General features: G+C 31.8%; 3 protein-coding genes across 5 annotated transcripts; 1 reads left to right on the top strand and 2 right to left on the bottom strand.

Moving 5' to 3' along the window:
- The first annotated feature begins 6,083 nt into the window (after positions 1-6,083).
- On the top strand, positions 6,084-7,461 carry LOC148582061 (uncharacterized). Its single transcript, XM_088486835.1, has one exon. The coding sequence runs from the start codon at positions 6,302-6,304 to the stop codon at positions 7,109-7,111; it is 810 nt and encodes a 269-aa protein (XP_088342961.1). The 5' UTR covers positions 6,084-6,301; the 3' UTR covers positions 7,112-7,461.
- Positions 7,462-7,858: 397 nt separating this feature from the next.
- EMB2745 (Tetratricopeptide repeat (TPR)-like superfamily protein) lies at positions 7,859-11,758 on the bottom strand. 3 transcript variants are annotated; one of them, XM_016326332.3, is made up of 4 exons: positions 11,495-11,758; positions 8,538-11,029; positions 8,328-8,411; positions 7,859-8,200 (listed from the first exon to the last, which is right to left on the bottom strand). In XM_016326332.3, the coding sequence occupies exon 2, from the start codon at positions 10,987-10,989 to the stop codon at positions 8,707-8,709; it is 2,283 nt and encodes a 760-aa protein (XP_016181818.1). In that variant the 5' UTR covers positions 10,990-11,029; positions 11,495-11,758; the 3' UTR covers positions 7,859-8,200; positions 8,328-8,411; positions 8,538-8,706. The 3 variants fall into 3 exon arrangements, with proteins under 3 accessions (XP_016181818.1, XP_016181820.1, XP_016181819.1); XM_016326334.3 differs by having other exon boundaries at positions 8,318-8,411; XM_016326333.3 differs by having other exon boundaries at positions 8,069-8,197; positions 11,495-11,632.
- Positions 11,759-12,687: 929 nt separating this feature from the next.
- Positions 12,688-15,802, bottom strand: LOC107623732 (peroxisomal nicotinamide adenine dinucleotide carrier). The gene is made up of 11 exons (XM_016326091.3): positions 15,375-15,802; positions 15,132-15,248; positions 14,938-15,012; positions 14,696-14,826; positions 14,554-14,608; positions 14,161-14,313; positions 13,884-13,952; positions 13,693-13,791; positions 13,499-13,567; positions 13,348-13,402; positions 12,688-13,206 (listed from the first exon to the last, which is right to left on the bottom strand). The coding sequence occupies exons 1-11, from the start codon at positions 15,459-15,461 to the stop codon at positions 13,016-13,018; spliced, it is 1,101 nt and encodes a 366-aa protein (XP_016181577.1). The 5' UTR covers positions 15,462-15,802; the 3' UTR covers positions 12,688-13,015.
- Between the last annotated feature and the right edge of the window lie 3,605 nt (positions 15,803-19,407).

Consider the following 19,407-nt stretch of genomic DNA (forward strand, 5'->3'; position numbering starts at 1 on the left):
TATCTTATGGTCAACTAGACATTTTATGACAATATCTTGTTATATTGAAGTCCAAGAGCAATATTTTCAATCTTAGTAATGATGTTCTGTATGACGAGATATCCAGTGTCGTGTGTGCAAAAGATTATGGTTAATCCTTGGTTCTGGCTTGCAATTAAGTTGCTTGTCAACGGTTGACTTCTATGAATTCTTCTGAAATCATGCAAGTGGTTTTAAACCCCTGCATTTCATTTATGGATACAGAAGATCAGGGTGCCGTAAATATTTTTGGTGTTCCCTTAGTTTGACTAACTGTTGTTCCTGTTTATTCATCATGCTAATTTTGGTTCTAAATATGTTGTTGGGTGAATTTATTTTGAATTTATTCAAGATAATGTCATGAAAAAGTGAGCTAGTATTTGCAAATTATAATATAATGAAGTTAGTTGTAAGTTAGGATATTGACACTGAATCTGTTTTTGATGTGAATTGCAATATTAACACCCAATATGTTTATCTGTTTAGGGTTTATTGCATTATTTTGGTAGATAGTAGAGTATGATTTAACTTTTTAAAATTTCAACCCTGTTAAAATTCAATTTATGCTTCTGCAGTTTTTTGTTCTTTAAGTTATTTTAAATGCTTGCCATTTCATGTAGGCGTAGGAAAAAGTTCAGGTCATTGTGATTATTTTGGGTGTTTCCTTAATTTGGCTACTTCTTATTGTTGGATCACAGATTAGTGAGATTACTTCAATTTTGGGTGTTTCCTCATTTTGTTCTGTAATGTTTGAAGTAATCTTATTTATTAATTTGCACGCAGATCACTTTAATTATGGGTAAAATTTTTTATATACACTAGTGGAAATGATCTTATATGAAGTAGAGAAGCAGAGAGTAATGCCCCTCCCACAATAGCAACAGCCATATTTTTTTGGTTTAAATAAGGCCCTACAGTTACCAGTAAATAACAGTATTAGTTTACTAGAGAAGTAGTGTGTAAGTAAGGATTACTAGCACACCAATTTCTCACAAACAAGTTTCTTAGTATTTGATGGATTAACAATTATACATTAATCGATTAATGATGATTATTCTTAAGTAATTAGTAACAAGTTAGAACAAAAGAATAAGATAAAATAGAGAGCCATGAGGATCAAAATGTGGTTTATTGATTCTATCAGCAGATGTTATTACAGTCTCTCTCTCTAATTTTGGACCTCACTAATTAAAGAAGAGAGAAAGAGAGAGAGAGAGCTGAATTCTTACCTTAGAAGTAGAATTTAGTTAGAAATCAAATGATATGATTAGAAGCAATTAGCAGCAGAGCTTCTCTCAACTAAGATACTTCGTTTCCTTCATATCTAGATCTAGCTGCTGCTTCTTTAATGAGAAGTAACTCAAAAATCAAAGTCAAAGTAAATGTCAACCTTAACAATGCTTCTTTAATGAGAAGTAACTCAAAAATCAAAGTCAAAGTAAATGTCAACCTTAACAAAAAAAAAATCAATAAACTAATCTGTACTAATATTATTATTATCAAAATTAATTGATGCATAATTCTAATTATTGAAAATACAAAAAGATATTTATTTCAACAAATTAAAAGAAATGACACTCCTTTTTTTGAGAAATGTCAAAAAACTTCCCTTTTGCTCAATTTACAAAACCTACACATTTCTCTCATAAAATAAAAAATAAGGTACACTCTAATGCATCTTACAAAACTATCCTTAAATAGAAATGATATATATGCAGATTAAAAATAATTCTTTTGTTGATTTAAATTATAAATGTAAAATATTTATGTTATTAATATAAATAATTCCAATTTATTTGTAATATTTTATCATTAATGATGAAATATATATAATGTTAAATTAATTTTTTTGTAGCAATTAAATTTTTTATAATGTGGTAAAATATTCAAAACAAACACATTTATTATACTAATAAAATACATATTTTCTATTATTATTATTATTATTATTATTATTATTATTATTATTATTATTATTATTATTGAAGAGTATTTTTGAAAAATGAATTAAAATGTATTTTATTATAATCCTGTAAAAAAAGTGTAAAATTTATAAATAAAGAAATAAAAAGTGTAATTTAGAGATTTCTAAAAAAATCAAATATTTATATTCTTTGTTGATTTATCAGAGTTGTGAGAATATATATATATATATATATATATATATATATATATATATATATATATATATATATATATATAACTGATGTTAAACAGCGGTTACCCCCTCTTTTTGAAAAAAAAAAAGGTTTATTTAATGAATGTTATAAGAAAACTAATAGTTAAAAAATAAAATAAATATTCTTCTATTACATTTAATGTATAAGATACTTAAAACATTTTCAATTAATTTACATTTTCTATTCAAACTTTTTACTTAAAATATTTTATTAACAAAGTTTTTTTATTTTTTAATAAAGGATAAATATTTCATTATATATCATGGACTCAGAGGTCTCTTTCTAAAATAAATTAATTAAGGTACATGTTCTTAACTATAGAAAATGTTGAACTCATGGTTCTCTTTGGTAGTGCAGTGCAGGAAAAAATTTCAAAAATGTCACTTTTAAGGATTGAACGAACTTATCAATCCAACGTTTCTTATGGTTATGTATTTCTAACTTAATTTATTTTGGATAAAAAAATCTTTCCCCACATTCTAGAATGCAGTACATGGGTTGGTAAATTATCATGAAATTAAAAATGGGCAATCGAGTTATAAAATCTATTTTTAGTGTATATCTACCCAACTGACCAACCACCAACAATAATAATAATAATGTATTTATAATTCATAATTGATCATTGAATCTTATTCATAATAAAAACTTCAAATTCAAATACTATTCAACTATGGTAAGTGCAATAGTCACAACAGAAATCCAATCCAACTCTTTTGACATTAGAGTAGATATACAATTCGCGTATTTATATATGTCTTAATTTCATAGTGCAGTATTCAATACAGTTCAACAATACAAGATATAATTAATTTAATGTCTTTGACACGATATATGTGTCAGGAATTACACCTTAATTTGTTAGGACTTTGCAAGATACAAAAAGGATAAAGGAGTCTAAGAAGATTTTGACTTTAAATTAAGTAGATAAGTAATGTATTTTTATCAATTTATTACGTAATCGTGATATTTATATACATATGTTAATTATTGTGATATATTTATTTATAAAAAATTGTTATGTAAATAATAATTTTTAGAGCGAAACTTCACCTATTTTAATAAGATTTATGATAAATAAAGAATAATTAATAAAAATTTAAAATATAATAAATATTTTACTATTCAAAATTACATCATTTCTATACTCATGTGGTAGTAAGTAATGGAATATGCATTACTGTACATAACAGAATACATAAACAATTTTATTTCGTTTTGTACTATATATTAACAGAAAGACATTTATGCCAATGAGTTATAACTCAAATAGCATAGTCTCCCCATACTCATCTAAGAGATCGCGGATTTGAATTTTTTTTTTATCTTTGGTATATATAAAAAAAAAAGACATTTATATCCACTATTTATTATCCTAAAGAATCTAATTGATATTTTTTTAAAAAAATTGATTAATCCGAGATCAAAATTCTTGAAGATTTAATTGTTGTTTTATTCTAGATATTTCCTAATTCCACCCGTTTAAAATTTGATCCTATTCAAGTTGAAAAATGCAAATTTGTCAAATGCAAGGTATATAATTCATGTGGGAGGGTGGGTAATAATGATCTCTTTAGCAACAAGGGTGGGTGATAAGTAAACAAGTATATTATCATAATCTCATTGTTCATAAATTCATTAAAATGTGTTATTTAAATTTAATTAAAAAATTAATTTTTTTTCGATTATTATTCACTAACTTTTTAAAATGACTTCTATATTATAACTTTTAAATTTTAAATCTTAAATTTTAATTCTAAATTTTAGATTCTCTAAAAAAGAAAGATTGAAAAAATAATTTTGTAAAATATTCAAATGCATCTACTACAAAAATACCCAAACCAAAGTATCATGGAGTATTATTGTGATATATTTTAGTTTAGGAGACTGAGTATAGAAATTAGAAACTTTGGTGGATCAATCTATGTGACCACTTTAATCATCACCAGAAAAAGTTAGCATTATTCCTAAAAATCCTTAGCAAACAAATGAAAAAGGAGAACTATAGAACACACAAAACGGTAACTTAACCGCTATCTTATCAGAAAAGAGAAAATAAAAAAGCATTCTCTTGCATCTTTATTCTTCTTTAGCTAAGGTGCTTGTTTTCCTTTAATTTCAACGGTAAATTTATTTAGAACTTGAATGACCCAATTATCTTATTAGATTTTTTTTTCATAGGCTTGTGTTTTAATTTAGTTTCATAAAGTTTCAACGGTTATTTGCCAGAATTTGAATGGCCACGGTTTTAATTATATGGAGAATTAGTGAATTTAGGAGTGTCAATGAATCGGATCCGATCTGCACCCTTTGCGAATCGGATCCGATCCGCACCCTTTGCGGATCGGATTGCGGATATCTGCTCGACATCCGCGTATCCGATCGGCGGATCCGCACTATAATAATTAAAAAATAAATAAATATATATATGTTTGGTATTATATTTACTTGTTTGTATGTTTTAGTTAGTAATTATTATTTATATATTGTATTATTTTATTTTTGTTATTTAGAGAGAGTTTGATTAAAAATACTTTAAGAATAAATAAGTTTAAAAGTATGAAAGAAATATTTTTATCGAATTCTTTTACATAGAAATATGATTAAAAAGAGAAGGTTTAATTATGCGGATATATCCGATATTCGATATTCGATCCGATCCGCACGGATCGAATCGGATCGGATCCGACACTAAAAAGTGCGGATATCATATCCGATCCGATGAAAATTGTGCGGATCAGATCGAATTTTCGGCTATATCCGATTCGATCCGATCCGCGGACACCGCTAAGTGAATTACAGAGGTATATAAAAGATTAACAGTCTTTCTTCTTGTTGATTGAATACCAATTGAGAAAATTATGAACAAACATCGAAAGAAGAGTAGATTTGGATGAATTTGCAACATTGACCTACTTTAATCATTTTACATGTTTCTTAATTATTATTTTTTTACTAGGAAGAAAGACTTTTATTCGGCAAGATAATCATACAATCATTGACAGCTAGAAGAGCCACCTACACGCCACAAAATTTTGACATTTAATTTAGAATCTATAAACAATTTAGAGAAGGAATTAAGTCACCGTGTGATCTATGATAAATACGGTGATTATTTAAAAAAAAAATATCTATATAAAAAAGTCAACGTATATAGAATTACGTCTTTACATTTTATAAAAAAAATATTATATTAATGTAAACACATTTTACTAGAACAGATTTTGATTATTCTAGTAATTATTTATTTAATTAAAAAAATAAATTAATATATATATATACTAATATATAATAAATGATTTGATAAGTAATTTTTAATATACATAAAATATTAAACAAAAAAATACTACAAAATACAATATATAAGGATTTTTTTTATATGAGATAATCTATGAAGTATAAACATTGAAGATCATATCATTATATTGCTCTATGACTATCAATAACATAATATCTTAACTCAATCATTTTATCATTTGTTACCCTTAAAAAATAGGTTCTTTTTTTATATAGAGGTAAAAGTAGTGATATATCTTAATATCGTAAATTTTGGTATTTTTTAAAATTGTAGAAGGTATATAAATTAAAGAGTCCGATTTTTGTATCTCAATTTTTTTATTTTTTTAACACAAATCAAACGGTCCGATTTGTGTACCTCTACAAATCAGACAATCTGATCTCTGTACATCTAACAAATCTGGACGATCCAACTTCTACTTCTCTAATTAGACGGCTTGTGTTTCACATTTAAAAATAACAATCTAACAGTTTACATTTCGAAAAAACCTCATTGCCACTCAAACATCAAAAACAAAAAGTATATATATCCAACAGTTTGTTACCTAGATGGAAGCTTCAAATTATTTCAAACCAAAAGCACATTAAAAAACTCATCATTGCACCAAAATCTAAATCTCCCTTTTTCCACTTTCACCTTTTGGTTACTTTTTTTCCTTGTCCATTGTCATCATGCTCATTCTCTGGTTCATTCTCATCAACTCTTAGTTTCTTACGCTGTTACCCACCCATATATATACGTTTGAACTTCAAATACGATTGCGAATTGATTCATCAAACACAAATAATAAATAAAAGCAGTTGAAATGGAAGTTGCCATAGCAGTTCCTATTCACTCTATGGACTTCAATTTCCACAGTAACTGCTCCTCCCCTTTCTTCACAGCACCTTCAACCCCGCAACAACAACAACAACAAAATGATTTCGATTTCGAATTCGAATTCAGCGGCCAACTCCAAAGACCTTCCCTCTCCGCCGCCGACGAGCTCTTCGACCGCGGCATGATCCGCCCTCTTAACACCGCATCTTCCATTGATCCACCACCGATACCAAAAGTAGCAACACATGAAAGGTTAAGAGAAGAAAAACCGCAATCGCAATCGCAATCGCAACCGCAACCGCAACCGCAGCAACAAAAACAGAGTGATGATAGCAAAAAAGAGAAGAAAGGCCTTTCATCCTTATTCTCCGAAACTGCGATATCTTCGTTCTTGTCATCGATTTGGTTCAGAAAACGATACCGAAAATGGAGGATAAAGGATATTCTACTGTTTCGCAGTGCATCAGAGGGAAGATATAAGGACAACGATGCGTTCAGAAAGTACGTGGTTCTGTCCAAAACGAAGCCGCATTACGACGAAGATGACGACGTCGGGAACTTGAGCTTCCGATCCACAGCGACGACGGCGACGGCGGAGGAGAATTCCGGTTCGGTGTCGAAACGGAGAGTTTCCGCTCACGAGTTGCATTACACGGTGAACCGGGCTGCCTCTGAGGAATTGAAGAAGAAAACAATGCTGCCTTACAAGCACGGTTTGTTAGGGTGCTTGAGCTTCAATGCAACTTCTGATTTACATCTCATTAGCTCAAGAGTTATGTCAATGGAACGTTCATGAATCATGAAAGGTTAATCTTCAGTTTGAACATCGACGGATCTGAACTTCATTCAAGAGTCTACTGCGAGGAATAGACAGAGTTAATACTCGACCAATCCAAGTTGGTTTGAAATTAGCTAGGTTAGTAGATTGGTGCATATATGTCATTAATTTCATTCATGTTGTTTCCGTTTCATCCACAAGGTGATTGAAAAATGGATGAGAAGGAGCGTTTCAATTTACACACAAGAATAGACAATATAGATTTACATTTACTACACAAGGTTATTATTAGTACACTGTATGTGGTAATGGTTGCTTTCAGTTTTTGGTATATTGTGTTTATTCAACGAAAATCTATTTCGACTTTAGCGTGATCATGAGATTGTCAAATACAATTAGAAGGTTGTATTAGCTTAATACGTCATGTTTGCAGAACAACTTGCATGTATTTTATGCTCCACTGGCATGTGCTTATGAAACTTATTTTGTTGAAAATTAAAAGCGTTATTTGTCAACCTAAATGAAGTATGATTAACAGAATAAAGAAATAGTTTAATTTTGATCCAGTAATTTACACTATCATATTATCAGATACTTAGTTCATGTGGTATTTATTGGATAAAAAATACAAGTGTTTTACCGAGACTACAAATGCAACAAAAAAGAAAAACGCCATATTTAAGTAAAATATTTTGGTTGATTTATTTTAATTTCATTTTCTAGAATTTGGAATTGACTTCAATTTTCTGAAATAACTCTTAAACGTTAGAAAAGAACTCCAGCATCCTTGAACAGGAAATCACAATATTCAACTAATAACATTTGCAAATTTGTAGCACAGCTCACTACTCTCTGAATAAGAATAATGAATGTCAATTCAACACTTAAAAAATCACTACCATTCATTAGCAATGCCATACAAGACTGCAACCCTGCTAGAATCCCCTGAACTTGTACCAGAGATTTCAGTGACATCCGGCAATAATGCTGTGCCCGGCTACTAGGATTCAGTCCGTTTCCTCAAGTCGTCGCATTTCTTCAAAATCTTGGCAGTTTTGAACTTCTACATCCTACTGGAGATTCCAGCATGCAGATTATCAATGTCTGCTGTTGTAATTTCATGCAAATCATTGTCAATTAGTCTAACTTTTGCATTTAGCTTTATCTATTGCTTTAATCATTAACAGCACTCAAATCTAAATCGTAAATACTATATAGTCTTACATGAACTTACATGTCCAGAGATAGTTTCTCAATTTAAGCAGCACTCCCACACCGTTTATATCTTTCATAAAAAGTAACTCCTCGAACTTGAAATCTAAAGGAAATTAAAAAAAAATTGTCATATTTGGTATTATGGAAATACTATGAAAGAATAGGAATGGCAATGGAAATAAAATGGATTCATCATTCCTATTGCATCCTATTGTTATTGTAGACATACCTGTCGTTAGGAATTTAGAAAGCAGATCAATATGGGAGACAAATTGAAATCTCATTCTTGACAAGAACCCGTCCCTGCATTCCAAGTCCTCAAGCACAATCATGCTAGATATTTAGCATGAAGGGGTGGTTCAAACTTCAATGCAACAAGTTCAACACAACGAAAAATATTATGTAGTTGCTGGAGAATATGTGAACTTCCCACCATCAGGTAGCAGGCCATCCTTGGCCATGTCAACTAGGACATTTATTGCAGCATCCATGTTACCTTCTTTGAAGTTAATTTCAAGAAGTACTTTCGCTACCTCGGCTTCACTGAGCCTGCAGCTCCTCAATATGTTTTGCATTACCTGACTCACCTCATCATTCATCCCTTTTCCAGATAGAGCTTTAACTAGAGCAATCACCGTTACAGTATGAGAAACAAAACCATGACGCACCATCTCCTTGTACAAATTGTACGCCTTATGAACATTTCCACCTCTAGAATGTCCATGTATCAATAAATTATAAACTGCTTCATTGGGCTTATAATTCTTCTCAAGCATTGTCTCAACAACTTGATCTGCTTCCTTCATTAAACCCTTCATGCAGAATCCTTTGACAAGAGCAACCACACTCTTAAATTCATTATTACTGCAGTTTTTTATCAGAGTATCGTATGTTACATCATTTGGTATAGATCCATCAGAAAACAACTTCAGAAGAAGCTTTTTTGCTTCTCTTGTCCTAGCTTTTTTATTAAGTCCATTAATAAGAACACTATACGTAACTACATCAGGCAGAAACCCCTTCTTTATCATTTCATCATGCAAATGGAGAGCCTTACCTAGTTCCCCTTCCACACAATAAGCATTTATCAAACTAGTGTAGGTACATTCATCGGGTGGAAGACCCCTGTTCATCATTTCTTGGAAGAGATCAAACGCTTCACCCAATTTCCTCTGCTGAGAGAGACCTTGAATAAGCGACGAATATGTGACAGCATCAGGCAGCACACCCTTTTCAACCATCTCAAGCTTCAACTTGAATGCCTTTCCCAACTCTAGAATTCGGCAGAATCCAGATATAACTGTGCTATAACTCACAACATCTGGGGACAACCCCCTCTCAACCATACCCCTTAACACTCCCATGGCTTCTTCCATTCTCTCCAAAACACAATATCCATGGACAAGTGCATTGTAGGTTATAATTGACGGCCAAAATCCACTAACAATCATTTCACTCAAAACCTTATAAGCCTCGTTCAACAACCCCTGCTGGCAGAAGCCATCAATTATAGTTGTATACGTCCTCTCATTTGGGCTCAGCCCTCTAACTCGCATCTGATTCAAAAACTCCATCGCACGGCCTAAATTCTTAGCCTTGCACATACTATTGATCAATGTGGTGTAAGTAACAACATTTGGAGACAGTCCCTTCCTTGCCATCTCGGCATGAAGAACAAGTGCCTGGTGGAAATTCCCTTCTTTACAGTATCCATTAACAAGCGTATTATAAGTCACCTCATCTGGTGCCAAGCCTCTCCTCTCCATCTCCGAAAGCAATTCCCTCGTCTCACTCATCCTCCCCTCACGACACAATCCGTTCATAACAGCATTATATGAAACCAGATTGGCTTCCACGCCCTTCCTTGACATCCCCCTCAACAACTCGAAAGCCTCCCCCACCCTCCTCGCCTTACAACATCCATCTATCAGAGTGTTAAAAGTAACCACATTTGGCAAACACCCACTCCTCTCCATCTCACGCATTACACCAAACCCTTCCTCTAACCTCCCTTCAACAATAAACCCCCTAATCAAAACATTATAAGTATATATATTTGGCGACACACCATTTTGATTCATATCCCTCAACACATACTCTGCATCGCTAACAGACAGCTTAAACCTCATAATAGCATCAAGCACTGTGTTGTACGCTAGCACACTAGGCATAAACCCATGATCTTTTGCCAAATGAATAATGTTCATTGCCTTGTGAGTTAAATTAAGACGAGAGTAAGACTTAACAAGCAAGTCAAAGACCGCAGAGCTGGAGTTGCAGGAGTGATAGGAGTCCCTGAGCTGGTGGAAAACGAGGGATCCCGTGGGGTCGTTTGGGGAAGTGGATAAAATGACTTCCTCAGCAAGGGATTGGGCATGGTTGAAGAGCTTGAACCGGGTGAGAAGATGAAGAGCAAGACACTTGCAAGGGAGGGTAAGGAAAGGGTGGGGACGAGCCCATTGGAGGAACTTGAGGAGGAGGGTGTGGGGCTTGTGGTGTTGGAGAGTGAGGAGGGCATAGGAGGCAGCATTGGGAGTGAAGTGAGGGGAGAGTGTGGGGAGGCAATGGGGATGACGTTTGAGGTACGTGATGGCCCTGTCGCCTATCAGGGTGTCTGAGGATGAGAAAGGGTTCTGGCTTTTAGGTTTGGGAGAGTCCATTGTGGGTTTTGGATGGTCCATGGGAGCACCGGTGACAGGGTTGGCAAGATGTTAATGCTGCCTGAAAAGAGGATAAAAGAATATGTTTTACTCAGAAATCCATACTCAATCACCCTCTACTCTTCAAAAGTCATACAAATATAAATATCTAACTAGAACTAACACAATTCTCTCTCAAACTAGACTTCAGAGAACCAAATCAGCAAAACTTAGGGGTTGAGAAAGGTTCAGAAAATTGAAGTACCAAAAATCAGAGTATAGGCAACCTCTTAACAGCATCCAATAATTCACACTTCATTATATACTACACATTTACCATGATAGAAAACTAACCTAACAGTTTGGCATAATCATCGTACAAAAATTCAGTAACTACAATTTAAAGCTTAATCCACAAATCATGTATATTGTACTAATTACTTACCATTACTCAATAAATACAATTACAGACACCGGCAACATCTACCAAAGACTGTAAATAAATAACTGAATCAGTATCAATGAGTTTTTTTTTTTTTTTTTTTACCTTTTTAGGCTTCTTCTCTTCGCTCTGTTTGTTCCATCAATTACACCACCAGCACACTCGTATACGTCGGCGACAACCGAATCAGAACCGGCGACTTCGGGGATCTCAAGGTGCGGCAACAATAGACGTCGTGCGGCAGTGCACGGCGGATCACGACCGGTGGCAGCTTAGGCAGTTATGGTTCCATTTGGAGGGAAGATGGGAGCAAGGAGCTGGCTTCTCCTGGATCAACTCAACGCGGTTCGATACTGTTGGGCCCAACATGCACTTGGATCATGGTTCTAATTCCATTTAATGGCCCATTTGAATTTTTTTTTTTACCAAAATAAGGAGACTCGAATCTTCGACCTCTTAGCTAAGTATGGGGAGACTATAGTCACTATACCATTTGAATTATAACTCATTGGCTTTCATTATTTTCTTTACTCGACAACCCTATTTAGAAATAAATTTAATTTTAATACACAGTTAATATAAAAAAGTTTATCCAATCACATTTAGTTTTATAGATAAGAATTTACAAGATAGACATAAAAATAGTTATTTTTACTAATATAATAATATATAATTGAATTTATATGTAAAGCTATTCATAGTGTGTTAAAATTAAATCTATACTTTTATATCTATATATTATACTATATATAATAGGAAGAGCAATGTTATACAACCAGTAAATATTATGATTTTAAATCAGTATTTATCTAATAATAATTTATACTCATATTTATAGAAGTTTATACACGAAAAACATATAGTTTGCACATATGTTTACTAAATTTATACACGTAAATTAATATAATTTGTACCTATTTTTTTAAGAATTTACACACATAAATTATTAAAATATATTTGTTGAAAAAAAATTTAATATTTAATTATTTATACTAATCAAATAATACTAAAATTATTAAAAACGGCTTAACTCCAAGAATTTCTCTGATAAGAATATAGAAGATAATTAGTGTAATTTTTTTCAACAATTCTCTTCATCATAAATGCTGTAACAAAAAATTGTTAATTCTAAGAGTTAAACCTTTGACTTTTCAATTCTAATGTAATATACTTATGATCTTAGATAGGCTCAATTTTTATTATTATTATTATTATTATTATTATTATAAAAAAGTCAATTAGTAGGCAGTGGCCATTAATATAGTAGTTCTTGTAAAGAACAAAACAATTAGCTATAATTAGAGATAAAATCCCTCAATCATATTCATAACAATAGCAATACATGGTGATGCTAGCACGCAACAATTTTATAATGTTTGCAACGTGCCGCAAATATATGATTACAAATGAAGGTTGACAAAAAAAAAGGGTGCTCTTAATATTCACGTTTGAGACTAAATATCAGCTTCATTAGCTCTCCAAAGCTGTCAAAGTTAGTCTTACTTTTATGCTTCACCACAAGCTGTGACTGTGAGCATTATAACTGCATTGGGAAGAGGAAGTTTCTTCCATATGGCAAAGTTTATCTGCTCATTTCTTTCTTTAGCTTCTAAGGAGGAATGAAAGTTAATTCCTTAAATTTGATACAACTTTTTTGCTCTTATCTGCCAATGAAATGAAAACCTTAACAAGCTCCTCCTTAATCATGAATAGAACAGAAGCTGCAAAAACACTCTGTACTATCTTTGTGCTCATCCCTTTATAAAAACCAGGCAATCCTTCATAACGGATCATTTTCAGTATTGCATCAAAGGTACCTGCATTTGTAACATTAGAAAAGGTCAAAAGAAAAAAATTGAAAGGTTAAAGTGGTATTGTGGAAAATAACATTATATAAAACAACAATGTAAAAAGTCCAAAGGAAGAGTTGATATTCATGGAATCTATCTAAAGCAAACCTGAGTATCTTAATGAGTTACTAGCACCAATCTCCTGTTTTGCTTGAAGCCTTGACTGCAATATGAAGTTATAAGACTCATTAGGCATATACAAGAGAACTAGATCTGCAAAATAGTCACTTCATATATATATATATATATATGGTTTTACCTTGACAACCAGTAAGGGATATGTTGAAACGGTTGCTCCAAGTTTTGCTAATGCTCCAAGGAGAAAGACCTTGAGAGATGAATGTATGTGTTTAGAAATAAAGAAGAGTCAAATTGAATTTCAACAAATATCACAGAGATCAATGTAATTTTCCATCAAACAAATTAAAAGGGGTTTCTAACTGTGCTCTATACCTCCAATGCAGTTACATTACCCTGCTTCTTAGACGATCGCGCCCTTAGACGCTTTAATGAGCTCTCATAAATCATAAACTGTATTGATGGATTGCAGACCTGTAATTCAAATTCCAACTCTTAAAAAGGATTATATGTCTAAATCTTCTTCATGAACTTAACACATCAATGTAACAGATTATGAGGCTAACCATAATAAGTGCAGGGATGACACCCTTCCAAAATCCAACAATACCAGCTTCGCTATACACTTCATTAGCCTTTCATCCAAAACAAAATCAGCATTATCAAAAGAGAAAACATCTCATGTGACCAGAAATATGACAACTCTAAAATAGCATATACTTTTCTTTCAATACTACAATGACAAATCTAAAATTGAAGTATGTCCTGAATCATTCCCTGACCAATGTGACAACATAAGTGATAATCAAAAGTATAATGTGCAAGAAGAATCCAGAGACTAACTGCATGTATAGTTCCATATGGCCGCGGTTTCTTAGAATCAAGTTCAGCCAATTTCTCTCGTAATATTGAGCCTGCTAAGCTGCTTTCAGAAGCTGCCATCCTCAAGGCCTCTTTCTTTTCCTCCATGATTTTTCTTTCTGCTTGAGTATGTGTCTAGAATCAAACAATAAGTAAATGTCACATCGAAATTGGACCCAAAACATGGTTGCATTGTTTATATAATGCATCATGGAAATTGGACAATGACCATTATTAAGAATTCTAAGTCACCCTATACCACATAACCTAGGAATGCCAATCTTAGATTATAAATCTTAATATGAAAAGCAATCATAATGACATACAAACTCAAAATTGTAGTAAAATATACAGTATTGAATGCGTGGCGCCTACCTGCATACGAGTCACAAGAACCCATATTGGGTTTGTTAGCAGCACATTCAAGGACCTGCAAAATGAGACAATTACAGCAATATAAATAACAATACAAATCAAAGAATCAAAATGAGAGAAAAGTAGAGATAGTATTGTTCACCCAGCAATAGCAGCAACAACAAGCCAACCAAACATTCCAACAGTACCATCTCCATGGCCTTTAAGTTTTCTAGCAGCTGCAATAGCCACTGCCTTGTTCTTGAAAATCTGATAGAAATAATAGTATATTCCCTGACACCATTTGAAATAGCATAATTCAGATGAAACCCTAACAATAACAACACAAAATACACAATCATCATATCACAGAACTAAACCTTGAATAACATTGAAATTGATAACCTGTGAAGCAGCAGTTCCAAGCAGAGAAGGCTTAAGGCCACTGTAGAGTCCACCCCAACCCTCACTTCCAATTACCTGACCAAAAAAAAAAAAAAATCATAAATTTTATAAACAAATTAAAACATGATCCGAAATAGGGAAAATAAAAGAGAACAACATAAAAAGAGGAGAATTAAATTAAATTAAATTAACACATGAAGGATCTGAAGAAGAGTGCCAGGAGCAGAAGTAGTGGTTGTATTGGAGGACTGAAGAAGCAAACTCTGCTTGTTCCTCTTCAGTGTTCTCTCAGTTTGCTGACGCGTGTTTACCTTCAAATTACAATGGAAAATTGGTTAGAATACTAATAAATAAATAAATAAATAAATAAAATTAAGAAGAAGAAGAAGAAGAAGAAGAAGAAGAAGAAGAAGAAGAAGAAGAAGAAGAAGAGGTACCGTTTGAAGAGGATAAGTTATGATTTGAGCAATGATACCGCCACCAGCACCGGCCAAGCCATTTGCTAGTGCGTTTGATTCTGACATGCTGCTTCTTTTTCTTACTTTTTTTTTTTTTTGGTTCACTTCAAAATTCAGAATTTCACATAGATGTGGCAGAAGAAGAACGGATAGAGTAGCTCAGAAACTGAAGCTGAGTGAGTTTTGGTCAATTTTGTTTCTTGTTAATTCCGAAGGTTTTGATTTGATTAGTTAGTACTTAGTTGAATATGCTTATCAAACAGTTATGACTTGTGGTTGTGGTGTAATAACTGCCTCAGCCCTCATGCTTGTTATTTGTTAACCTCATATGGTAGTTATACACTGTTAGAAAGTTAGTTACACTCTATTGACTTGTGTAAATGAAAAGAGTAAGTTCATAATAGGCTGTCAAATGGGTCAGGTTGGACCATTTAGGTCCGGCCATTTAGGTCCATAGGTTAAATAAATTGATCCGTTTAAATTCGCTTTATTTGCAGGTCATTATTTTTCAGTCGGACTCGTTTATGGTCAGTCCAACTGATTAAATAGGCTGGTCTATTTACCTTTTTATTTTATTTTTTAAAAAATATTTTGACAAAAAATTATCACTTTTAAATATACTGTATTTTTTTTAATTGATGGATCGAATTTCCAAGTCGGATTGAAAAAAATATTGGCTAAAAATGTTACTTTTTAAAAAAATATATAAAAAAAATTAACGGACCACCTGTTTAGTATGCAGGCTAGTCCGTTTAACCTGTCATTTTTTTTGGTTAATAGAACTCAGCCTGTTTAGCCCGAAATTTAAACGGACTTAATTTTAAAGGCAATGTCTGCCGATATTATAACAAATATTTTCATGAATAATTATTTATTAGTGAAAGCTCACGTGCATATTTGTTGAAAAATTGATAGTTAAAAATTGTTAGATGATGATTTAGTCAAGTTTATTAGATTATCTAACGATTATCAAATATCATGCGAGTTTTTACTTTATTTATTTTAAGAGAAATCTAAGCCGTTAAAATTGATTTTGAGAGTAAAAAACACGTTAAAATATAAAATATATTTTAAAAATAAATTAAACTATATATATTTATACACAAATATATAGTATCTAATTTTAATAATAGCGTTTTCGAAAATTTTATACGTAGAAACACAGAGAATTAGGTATTATATTGATTTACCAATAGCATTTTTTCAAGTTATTTTTAAATTCAAAATTACTAACTGAATTCAAGGTTATGATTATATATATATATATATATATAACATTTGCACAGTTTAATTTAGGAGAGTAGATGAAAAAAATGAAGTTATCATCTCTTAATTGATTTAGGAGAGTTTCATTATCATTATGCATATGAAAAAATTTAAAAATTCCAATTAATTATTCCATACTCATTTTTCCGGATAGAATTTTCTCTCTAATGCTTTGCCCCTCTCATTTTATAGTTAGATGTACAAGTACAACAAAAACAAAATTTTTTTGGTATCATCTTAGAAAACTTTCCCAACTAATAATTTCTCTTTATATTTTTTTTGGTGACTAATAATTTCTCTTTATATATAGTTATATTTAAACACAATTTTTTTTTTCGTTTTTGCTTCTAATTCTTAAATCGGTTAATCCTAAACAGATTAATCCCAACTCCCAAACTTCTCTCACCTCAATCTTATATTCTTGAAACACAACCATATTTCTTCTCCTCCAAATTAAACTTCATATACTAGTATCCAGTTTAAAGTATAATTACCTAATGACTCCATTTTCATTTAATCTCCCCACACTATGTGTTTCTAATTTTGTTTCTAGTTATACAATACAGACCAAAACAATTGAAGACTCCTTTATACGATCTACACTGCAGAAAGCAATCTTTTAGCACTCACCATACAATATATCACGCCACAAGGATGAATAATATTTTGAATTCAACTCTCAAAATAAATTATTTTCAAAAAAATAATTGACAAATTAATTCCTAATTTTTTTTTAAAAAAATCAAATAAATTAATTAAAAATATATAATGTTACTCTTATTTTTTACAAGCTAATTCGCACATGATTTATTTACATTATATATTTGTATGAATTTAAAAAAAATGACATTATTAAAATTAAAGTCAGAATTATTTATTTTCATTAATTTATATTAATTTTTTTTTTATGCATTCTGTCAATACCTAGGTCTATACTCCAATAGAGAGGTGGTAATGGAATGGGTATTTGTCCTATCCAAACCGCTTTGCCATACAAAAATTCGCATTCGCATAAAATCCGTTTTGCTTTCATTTGTAGGTAATAAAAAGTTGAACTCTAACCCACTTTCTATGGATATCAGTCCCATTTATATTTGTCTTTATAATGATTAAAATTCAATAAATAAAATTAAATTTTAAAATTTATATAACCATCATTACATATATAATATAAATTAAAATAAAAACTTAAGTATGATACAATATTATTGATAATTTTACTTATTGAGGTGTGTATTACCTAAATCCGACCATGTCCTATCCAAAATTCGTCCCACTAAAAATCTATCTCGCACCGGGACGTGTAAGAACGAAGTAGATACTTGTAAATTCGAATAATGTTGTCATCCCTACTCCAATGACCTAAGTTTTACTAGTAACTCCAACATCTTCAACACGAAAATAAGATCAAATAAGACTCCGAAACTATATAATCCAACCAGGCCCAAAAAGCCAGATGGGATAGCAATGACGCGATTAGGTCTTAAGTCGGGCTTATAAACTCATTATCCGGCCTAATTTGGAGAGTAAGCATATATGATGTAAACTGCTACATTATTAAGGGTGACAATCATTGCGCGATTTACTAGAGCAAATCTACCAAAATGATAAATCATGCTCAACTTTTTTTTTAAGTTAGGAATAAGAATTGAACTCGTAATCTCTTAGAAGACTATACTATTTGAATTATAGTTTATTGACATAAATCACCCTCACTTACCTGTAAATATTCACCTCGGATAATTTTTCAATCAAATTACACATTATTAAAATTCATATTGACTTTAACATCAGAGTTTTTTTTAGGTATCTCAGTTGCTATATCAGGAACACTTCAAAAATTTTGAAACATCACTGCATTAGTAATAATAAAAAGTGTTGTTCCCTAATATTTTTTATTCAATAAATTAAATATGGATAACTAAAGAATAAATAAATAAATTTGAACAATTCTAATTAAATCTAGGATCTTTTTTCCTTCGTTTAATAAACCTCCATATATAGCTTTTTTTTTTATGATGGGGGCAGGATCCTCTTAGACGAAGAGATCCCATACAATCAAAATTTAAAGCTAATGTAATATCCGGAGGAGCAGCATCAAAAATATGCAGACCGAAAGGTAAATTTTGGCTTTTTTTTGCTAACACATCCGCAACCGAATTAGCTTCTCGAAGAGAGTGGGACCAAGAAATATTTGCAATTCTACCAGCCTGAATACCAATGTCTTCTACAGGGGAGCACAAGGGTGGCTGGCAGGGCACTCATTTTTCAAAAGGTGGAGGGCAGAGGCAGAGTCCGATTCCACAATAAGAGTTGTATACTCTTGAGCATTGGCAATTTGTAAACCACGGGCAATGTCCCACAATTCAACGTGCGTTATCGAGCAGCTTTCAAGATTGTAAAAGAAACCCAGAATAAATCTTCCTAAGTGATCCTTAAACAAACCACCACAAACAGCGCTATTTAGATGGCCTAAAAAAGATCTATTCACATTGAATTTTAATATTTTTTTTGGTGGCGGAAGCCATCAAATGAGACACTGTGGTTCAACATTGACAGTACTCCTTCTTTAGTATCTATCAATCTTTAGGATCTCGTCAGTTCGGACTTTAATTTGGTGCACGGCCATGAAAATTAGGAAGTTTGAGAGCAAACAAAAAATAATTTGCTTAAATTAATTATTAGGAACAATCCATGAGCCTAGTAGCATGCATGATTGAGGAAGGAGGTGTCCACGTTATTTTTA

Source organism: Arachis ipaensis, chromosome B10, assembly GCF_059453495.1.
Source record: "Arachis ipaensis isolate K30076 ecotype BB chromosome B10, ASM5945349v1, whole genome shotgun sequence".
Classification (NCBI taxonomy): domain Eukaryota; kingdom Viridiplantae; phylum Streptophyta; class Magnoliopsida; order Fabales; family Fabaceae; genus Arachis; species Arachis ipaensis.

Bases quoted from the DNA above. Each gene is read 5' to 3' on its own strand.
- LOC148582061 (XM_088486835.1), top strand. From the start codon at position 6,302: ATGGAAGTTGCCATAGCAGTTCCTATTCACTCTATGGACTTCAATTTC.
- EMB2745 (XM_016326332.3), bottom strand. From the start codon at position 10,989: ATGGACCATCCAAAACCCACAATGGACTCTCCCAAACCTAAAAGCCAG.
- LOC107623732 (XM_016326091.3), bottom strand. From the start codon at position 15,461: ATGTCAGAATCAAACGCACTAGCAAATGGCTTGGCCGGTGCTGGTGGC. The intron at 15,249-15,374 runs GTACCTCTTCTT...TGTAATTTGAAG, and splicing joins TAACTTATCCTCTTCAAACG to GTAAACACGCGTCAGCAAAC. The intron at 14,314-14,553 runs GTAGGCGCCACG...GTTTGATTCTAG, and splicing joins TTCTTGTGACTCGTATGCAG to ACACATACTCAAGCAGAAAG.